At 44.3% G+C, this 9,059-nt stretch overlaps 1 protein-coding gene across 1 annotated transcript in view; it reads left to right on the top strand.

Moving 5' to 3' along the window:
* Positions 1–763: 763 nt before the first annotated feature.
* Positions 764–9,059, top strand: part of kcnd1 (potassium voltage-gated channel, Shal-related subfamily, member 1) — a 39,512-nt gene continuing 31,216 nt past the window's right edge. Inside the window, exons 1-2 of the mRNA XM_034590587.1 lie at positions 764–1,019; positions 7,379–8,504. Coding sequence (XP_034446478.1) covers positions 8,349–8,504 — 156 coding nt within the window. The 5' untranslated portion in view covers positions 764–1,019; positions 7,379–8,348. The remainder of the gene's footprint in view (positions 1,020–7,378; positions 8,505–9,059) is intronic.

Genomic DNA, 9,059 nt, shown 5'->3' with positions numbered 1-9,059 from the left:
GCAAAGTCATGATTCTGACCAGTTGTCACTCTCACTCAAAGGACAAAGGTCACAGTGACCTCATGGTATTATATATTAAAATGTCAGGAGCCCCTGGAGCGACTGAAGCTGCTCTGGTTGGCGGAGGAAGACAACGCAGGATGGTAATTGTAGTTTCTTTCTGTTTAGGCAGAAATGAAATGAAAAGACGTTTGCGTGTAGAAAACTTGGATTTTAAAAAAACGCTGCAGACTAATGATCAGCTGGTTCACATCTGTCCCACAATCTGACAACAGGACGCTCGTCTAGACTCATTCACAGACTCGTGAGTCCAACCTGAAGTTCCTCCAACTAATTTGTATTATATTTCTCTGTTTTGTTTGATTCTATTAGAATGTTTCAGTCTTTCTTTCTCTCTTCTGCCAAAAGGAAAACTCCCATCAGCCTAATGTGGAGCAGTGTGTGTGTGTGTGTGTGTGTGTGTGTGCGTGTGTGTGTGTGTGCGCGCGCGTGTGTGTGTGTGTGTGTGTGTGTGTGTGTGTGTGTGTGTGTGTGTGTGTGTGTGTGTGTGTGTGGAGAGAAAAAAGATAGATGAGAAGAAAAGAGCAAGAGAAGTGACAAGGAACAGAGAGATAAAGGGAAGGGAGAGTTGAGGGGAGGGTCGAGCAAGCAAATGGGAGGAGGTGGAGCCAGAGAGAGGGAGAGAGAGAGAGAGAGAGAGAGAGAGAGAGAGAGAGAGAGAGAGAGAGAGAGAGACAGAGAGAGAGAGAGAGCAAGTGAGCATGTGTGTGTGAGAGATGAAGAGAGAAAGTGAGAGAGAGAGGAGGGATGACAGGAGATGTTGGTTGTTGCCGCGGCAGCAGAGCAGGACAGATCTGATACAGTAAAACAACACTCCTCCTCCTCCTCCTCTTCCTCCTCCTCCACCTTCTTCTTCTTCTTCTTCTTTTTATCATCACTGCTTCCTCCTCCTGCGTCCGTCCTGTTCCACCTGGAAAAACCTACCTCTGCCTTCCTCCTCATCCTCATCCTCAGCTGTGGTAAGTAGGATGAAAACTGCTCCAGATTCACCGCCGCGGCTGAGAATAGAAAAAGAAGGAGAGAAGAAGAAGTGAGGTGGAGGACAGGAGCAGGACGGAGGGGTGGATGGAGGGAGGGAGGAAGAGGAAGAGAAGAGTTTCAGGGAGGAGGAGAAAATAGAATCAGAGTGAGAAAACTTGAAATAAAGAAGGAGCAGAGAAGGGAGGAGAAAATAGGAAAAGAAAAGGAAAGAAAGGAGAAGCACAACAGAACATAGAAAAGAATAGAAAAGAAAAGAATAGAAGAGAAGAGAAGAGAAGAGGTCGAGTTCGTTTGGTTTAAACTGCTGAAACGTTTCAGGACTAAAAAACTAAGAAAAGGTAGAAGTGCAAAAGAAAAAATAGGTGTGTGTGTGTGTGTGTGTGTGTGTGTGTGTGTGTGTGTGTGTGTGTGTGTGCGCGCGCACGCACGTGTTTGTGTGTGTTGAGGTTGACGTAATCCAGCAGTATGAATTAGTGATGATGTTCTCTGTGTTTCCCATTAACAGTGGTTAGCATTCACACACACACACACACACACTCTCTCACACACACACACACACACACACACACACACACACACACACACACACACACACACACACACACACACACACTCATCTTCTTCTCATGTGGTTTAAAGTTGAATTATATCTCCTTCAGGATGATGAAACTTTCCGTGTCACATGTTCTGTAACTGACGACGTCCATCTTTAAAAACTCACTTTAGTTTTTGATCAAACAAACAGAAGAAACACTGGAGACTGTTTCCAGCAGATTTGATGCTGGAGTGAGTTTGTGTTTAAAACCAAACGAACATGAACAAAAATATTAAAATATGAGTCAAATTTACAAGAGTAAAAACCTGTTAGAAATTAATGCGTCACAAGATTTAAGATGAACAGAATTACTTGAATTTAAGTGTTAAAAATAATTTTATATTAAAATTTTAACTTTTTCATATTGAGCCTCAGGGGCTTTACTCTGTTTATGGCTCTGACTTCTGAAGAGGAACTAAATCTATATTTTAAGATCAAAACGTTTTCATTAAAATTTGTCGGGAATTAGTTTGAAACAGAAAGTGGAGGTTTTCATTACAACACGTCATTTTCTTTAATAATCAATTGATTGATCAATGAATTAAATGTGAAATTGTCTCATTCTTCCCTGACGTGAATAAAATGTATAGATTTTATTTGTTAAGTTAAAAAAACAAGCAAACAGACGACAAACTGTAGATCAATTATTGGAATTGCGGCCATTAGTTGGGCTGCAGGGCCGTGGGGCTGCAGGGCCGCGGGGCCAGGGGGCCAGGGGGGGGGCAGGGGGCCACAGGGCTGCAGGGCTGCAGGGCCGTGGGGCCGTGGGGCCACGTGGCTGCAGGGCCGTGGGGCTGCAGGGCTGTGGGGCCGTGGGGCCACAGGGCCGTGGGGCCAGGGGGCCAGGGGGCCAGGGGGCCGTGGGGCCGTGGGGCCGTGGGGCTGCGGGGCCCCTCAGGAGCAGGTTCCTGTGCAGGTCTGTGGAGGTTAAATAATCAGACCCTCGGAGGACGAGGTCATGTTTGGATGACGCCTTGTTTCCTGTGATTGTTTCACAGTAAAAGTCCCGTGAGGCTCATCAGGCCGACGTGTTTTAATGTGAAGCAGCAGACGAGGAAACGTCAGGTTTCATCACATGAGTCAGAGTTAAACTTCCTCCTGCTAATGAAATCAATATGAAATCAATATGAAATCAATATGAAATCAATATGAAATCAATATGTGTTTTCTCAGTGACACTAACAAACCGTATTATCACATGATGTTCAGATATTATCTTTATTAATTATACATGTGTAAACTCCAAAGTGTCAGTGGGGTTTTTCTCTGTATGAAACCAGGAGCTTTGTTTCTGATGCTGTTCGGTGGAAATCAAACATTTTACTGATATTGATCAGAAGAAAACAAGAATGAAGATATTTCCGTTTCCTGGACGTGTTGACGTTGTAATAATAATAATAAGTGAATCTGAGCCAGATGTTGAAAATAATCTGATCTGTGGAAACTGGACGTTGTGTTGATGTAGAAGAAGCAGATTGTGTGTCTCATAGTGAACGGCTCCGAGCAGGTGGATGAAGACATTGACTCTGTAGATGTGGACGATGTCAGTTCACGTATGAAATGTGCGTTTTGTTAGTTAGTGTTTTATAAATATTAATGTGTGTGTGTGTGTGTTTGTGTGTGTGTGTGTGCATGCTGCAGTGAAGTGCTGTTCACTGATGGTCGTCTAATGGTTTCATACAAACACTCAGACTGAACGCCCATGTGCTGCTCTTCATCCTCCTGTGGTGTGTGTGTGTGTGTGTGTGTGTGTGTGTGTGTGTGTGTGTGTGTGTGTGTGTGTGTGTGTGTGTGTGTGTGTGTGTGTGTGTGTGATGAACCAGGGCTGCGTTCACAAACAGCAAAACAACAAAATGTTTATGTCTTTATTATTGATCTAATGATTTTAAAGGTCGTTCTTGTCGTTCTTGTGGAAAAACTCTGACGTGAGTTTAAATACGTGTTCAATAAAATACACTTGATGTTGCAGTTAAATAACTTTGATCTTATTGTATCAAATAACTTTATTATAAATTACTGATGACGAAGATCTTTAGTTGAGGTGAACACCAAGTTTGTAGAGAACTTAAGTCTCCATCACGTCGCTGCTGCTCATTGGCCAGATGTGATTAATAACAAATGGAACCTGATCAGCGGCTGATCTAACGTTTCTGTGACTGTGAAATCAAAGTCTGATCAATACCAGGACAACATGTCTGTGATCGATGAGGCAGAAAACATGATTGTGATGAGTTATTGAAACGGAGGAGGCAGAGCTCTCTGATCACAGATCAATAAGAAGCTGAACACCCCCAACACGTCTGACTGAGCTTCACAGGTGTGTCCATCTCAACAGGATTATCAGTTCAGCTTCAAATTGGACCGTCTCTCGCTTTTCCTTCCCTAGTGTCCAACTCATATTTCATTTCTTTCCAATCTCCTCCCAGCATCATACATGAGTTCTTTAGTTTTATGGTTTGATACCAACTTCCTCACAAAGTTCCACAGATTGTAAATAAAGATGGACGACACGTCTCCTCTTCCTCCCACTATCGAGGACTGACGCCAAATTATCTCAGATACAAACGAGTCTGCACAGTAACGAGCTCCCGTCGACCAATCACAGAGACGGAGTCAGAGACATGAAGACTTGAACATCAGTGTGATAAGAAATACCTGAAATTACAGAAACCATCTTCGAAAAACTTTTATGTTACGTCAAATCTCATGACCATTTATTCACTCTACTGCAGCCGGCCACCAGGCAACTGTCCGGAGCAACTGACTTGGACATTTGAATCTAGTGAGGACACAAATTTTTTGCGCAACGCCCCTTAACCTCAACTTAACCATCAGAGTTAAACGCCCAACGCTGACCCTAACCTGAACCTGAACCAAACTCTAACTCTGACCCTTAAAGCAGGTTTTTGTTAATATTAATATATATTAATATTATGTTTCAACTTGAGATTATCTTCTGTAAATTCATTACTTGAACCCGCGAATCCATCTGCAAAGCTCCACAGTGTTTGTGAGGACGTCCTGTAGCGGTCAGGCAGGAAATCCACTGACTCAGACTCAACCCTGTCTCTCGCAGTAATAACCATAAAATCTGCAGCCGTCCCATTACCGGAAGCTTCCAGGGTCGAAGCCACAGAAGCCGCTGGTTGTGAGTGAAACGCTGATCAGCATCGTGATGTCTGTTCAGAAACACATGATGTCAGCAGGGATTCCCACGGAGAGGACGGACAGACAGACCGGGGGGGGGGAGTGGACACACTGGGATGCCGCAGGCTCCTGAAGCTGCTGCTCACACGACTTCTACTGCTTTTATTACGACGTCTGAATCTCCTGAGTTGGACAGAACAAACCCTGATGAGTCATTATTCATTATTTAAAGGTTCTGCTGCTGTTTTCATTGAAGAATTGTTGCAGAGGTTCGGTTCACAAACCTTCTTTAAAAGATACTGACGCAGTCAAAGGGCGGTGGTGTCATTTACTTTCTGGGCTCATCAGGAGAAAAGCAGAAGAAGCTATTCACCAAGTTTAATGTCACAAATGATTGAGTTCCTTCGATAAGTTAAATATCCCTTATTGTTTGTGTCTCTGTAACCGACACACGATGACGTCTCCCACTGGTTTGTCAGCTGCCGTTTGGAAGCTTTAAGTTTGACATTTTGTTCAGCGCCACCTACACGTTCTACCTGCACCCATTGGACGGTACTAGCTGTCAATCACACTGTGGTATCCACCCCCCAACACATCCGGTGCTTTATGGTCTATTTGACTCTAAATTATCATAATCTACTAAATGAACATCAGCTGTTTGAAGAAGACTTGAAACTAGAGACTGAAACATAAACTCCTGAATGTTTACTGACGTTATAAAGTGAGAAGTAGAGTCACTTTCTATAGACTTCTATAGAAAGAACCAGTGGAGTCGCCCCCTGCTGGTCACTACACAGAAGACAGGTTTCAGGTACTTAGACGTTGGCGTCACTTTCCAGCCACGGAGTCAAGTTATTTGCGGCAGAAATTTATAAAACAAAACACAAAATATCAATTACATTTCACAGTAATAAGGATTCTATAACGATATCTTAGAAATCATTTATTCAATATATATATCTGCCAATATATTGGTATCGGAAATGTCTTACTCCCTAATATCCGTTTCTGCATCTGCACCAAAACCCACATCCGTAGATTTTACCGTCTCACCTTCTCCTCACAAGGTGTGAATCCTCTCGGCTGAAAACTCCGAGGATTTTATTCAACATTAGAACACATGACACCGCTAAAGCATGAGGTTTATTCTGATGACTCAGCTGCTGATTCACTGACACATTCTCAGAAAACTGCAGAAATAAAATGAAATATTGCAGCTTGATTGAACTGTACAGTGCGTGTGTGTGTGTGTGTGTTTGTGCGTGCGTGTGTGTGTGTGTGTGTGCGTGCGTGTGTGTGTGCATGTGTGTTTCTGCTGCATCGTAACGTAATAGCTATCCCCTAATGAAAAACACTGAAGCTGCAGAATGTGTGTGTGTGTGTGTTTGTTTGTGTTCACGTGTGTGTGTGTGTGTTCATACATGCGTGTGTGTGTGTTGGATTGTATGTGCTTAGTGGTAACTGAGGCAGAGCAGCTGAACTAAACCAGTCAGGCTGAAAGTTTCATTCATAATTCATGAACACACCCACTGGAGATTTTACTGAGGCAGGACAGGTAGAGGAGGGTGTGTGAGGCTGTGTGTGTGTGTGTGTGTGTGAGAGAGGCTGTGTGTGTGTGTGTGTGTGTGTGTGTGTGTGTGTGTGTGTGTGTGTGTGTGTGTGTGCGCGCTCTCTCTTTCGATGATTTGACTTGTGTTTGTGCAGAGGACGTTTCTGCTTTAGTTGACTTTTAGTTTGGTTTGAATAAATACTAGAATAACAATTAAGGCCTTTACACATCGACGTGAACAAACGGCACAAAGTTAAAATAACTCAGACGCTTCACATTTAGCATCACGTGAATCGTACTAGTTTACGTTGCTTTAACCAGATTCAGGAAATCTGAGCTCAAGCAATAAAATATCCGAGTGACAGCAAGAAATCATCTGAGTGCAAGCAGGGTGTATTTGAGTGTGAGCGCAAGGGTTTTGAGTCTTTAATAAAGAGATGAAAAAAAAACATTAATATCTTTGAATTGGTCGAACTCTCGCTTGAACTTGATGCGACAAAGTTCAGACACTAAACGTCTGGTTCTAACAACTCAAAGCCAACATCTCACACACACACACACACACACACACACACACACACACACACACACACACACACACACACACACACACACACACACACACACACACACACACACAGATATTTTCTTTTTCATTCTTTTTATCTGCTCCTCCTCGTCACTTTCTTTTCCTGTTCTTCTCCTCCCTCTTCTAAATGTCTCTCTCTCTCTTCTCCCCGTCTGTCCTCTCATATTTCCTCACATTTACTTTCTTTTTTCTCTTCCTCTTCTCCTCCTCTCCTTGTCCCATTCTCCCTTCTCCCCTTCATTATTTACCTTCTGTTTTCCTCCCTTTCAACATCCCTCCTTCCTCCAGGGATTCCCACTCCTCTTCCTTCTGTTGTCTTTCCTCTTTTTGCTCCACTCTTCCTCCGTCCACATTTTCCTTCTGTTTATTCTGTGTCATACCTCCCTCTCCTCTCCTCTCATCCCACTGGTTTGTCTCTCACTCTCCGTCTCTTTTCTGTTTGTGTGTTTTCTGACAGGGCGGCCATACATGGACATGGAGTAAAGACCTGACGCCGCCTCCTCGCTCTTCAAAACAAACCCGGTGTGTCTCCACCGCCACCGCCGCCACTAATGCCCCGCTGCCGAGAGCAGGAGCGAGAGAGAGACGGTAAAACACGGGGAGAGAGATAAAGGAAAAATTAGAGGAGAAAAAAAACAGCAAGCAAAAGCAGAAAGAGAAAGAGAGGAAGAGTGAGGCTGCAGATCCATAATCGCCACAGCAGAGAAACACTTAGAGGGAGGGAGGCAACGCAGGCGATTCTGTCTATCTTGCAACTTTAAGGGACCATCATCACAATTTAATAAGAATTTGAAAGGCTGCGGCGCTGCAACAAATCTGTCTTCAGAGGGAGAGCGAGCTCCAGTCAGACACTGAGCGGAGGAGAGCGAGAGAGGAAGTAGGGAGGTGGAGGCCCGACACAAACGCCTCAACGCTTCCCTCCCAGGATTCATTTCCTCAGCAGCAATAAAGAAAAAACGTTCTGACTATTTTACAGAAATTCTCCCGTTCTGAGTTTGTATGTATTTAGAGGAAAACGCCCGACGACAGCCGAAAAGTTGCTCATCGGTATATTTAAGAAAAGGAATATTTCATTCTTAGCCTGTGAGTTTCCTCTTTGAGTTTTTCAGGAAGCGACAGGAAGTCTCCGTTGGCCACAAAGGTCACAACCCTGTCAGATGCGTGGGCTTTCCCGCTGCTTCATCTTTTCATGGCTTGACACCTAACTGCCGTCCGACCCCTCCCTCTGCCCCTCCTCCCCCCCTTCTTGCCCCTCCCCCCCAACATGTCCGACCACCTCCTCTCTCGCCGCCCCGACCGCTCGAGGACATCAGGGCAGGAGAAGAAGTGAGGGAAGTTTTAGTCGAGGCACTTACAGGCGATTTTTGTTAGCCCCGCCCCTCCGCCGAGGACGCAACTCTCTAACAGGTGGAACGCTCTGATGCAAGATGGCAGCCGGCGTGGCGACGTGGCTGCCCTTTGCGCGGGCGGCGGCAGTGGGCTGGCTGCCGCTAGCCAAGAAGACGATGCCCAAACCGCCGGTGGACAAGTCGTCAAGGTCAGATGAGATCCTGTACGTCAACGTCAGCGGGGTCAGGTTCCAGGTGGGTGTGGCCGTCTACTGAGCATGCTCACGAATATGGTTAAAAATAGGACATGGCTCCACCAGGAGATGGCAGCGTTCGGATCCAAGATATTTTAGCTTCATGTCTGGATTTTGAGAGGATGTGGAGACGACCAACTAATGGTTTTTAAAATTAAATTAACGAAGAGGCCGTTAGCATCATGACGCGTCACTGCTCCCGTCTCCACATCTCAGTAACGTTCTAATGGAACATTTGTGTTTTTAATGTTGTTTGTGTGAGTAAATGAGAAAATCTGATATGTCTGTCAGTAAATCAGGTTCTGTTTTAAAAAAACAACTGACAAGTAAAGGTTTGACCATTTTATAAGAATAAATAAATTGAAATTGAAATAAACTTTTGGTCGGGGCAACAAAAAACCAAACAGCCAATTCTTTAGTCCCTAAATTACAATGTGAAACCAAAACTAATTGGATCAAATGAAACTATGGAACAAACACATGAAGCTGGTTCCGACTCTCAGTGAGAAAAACATCAGTTTAATATGTTTCCTTTCTATATCTGTGCTGCTGCTGC

The sequence above is a fragment of the Hippoglossus hippoglossus genome, chromosome 7 (genome assembly GCF_009819705.1).
Source record: "Hippoglossus hippoglossus isolate fHipHip1 chromosome 7, fHipHip1.pri, whole genome shotgun sequence".
NCBI lineage: Eukaryota > Metazoa > Chordata > Actinopteri > Pleuronectiformes > Pleuronectidae > Hippoglossus > Hippoglossus hippoglossus.
The sequence above is the reverse complement of the archived record's forward strand: the minus strand, read 5'-3'. Positions and strand labels throughout refer to the sequence as shown.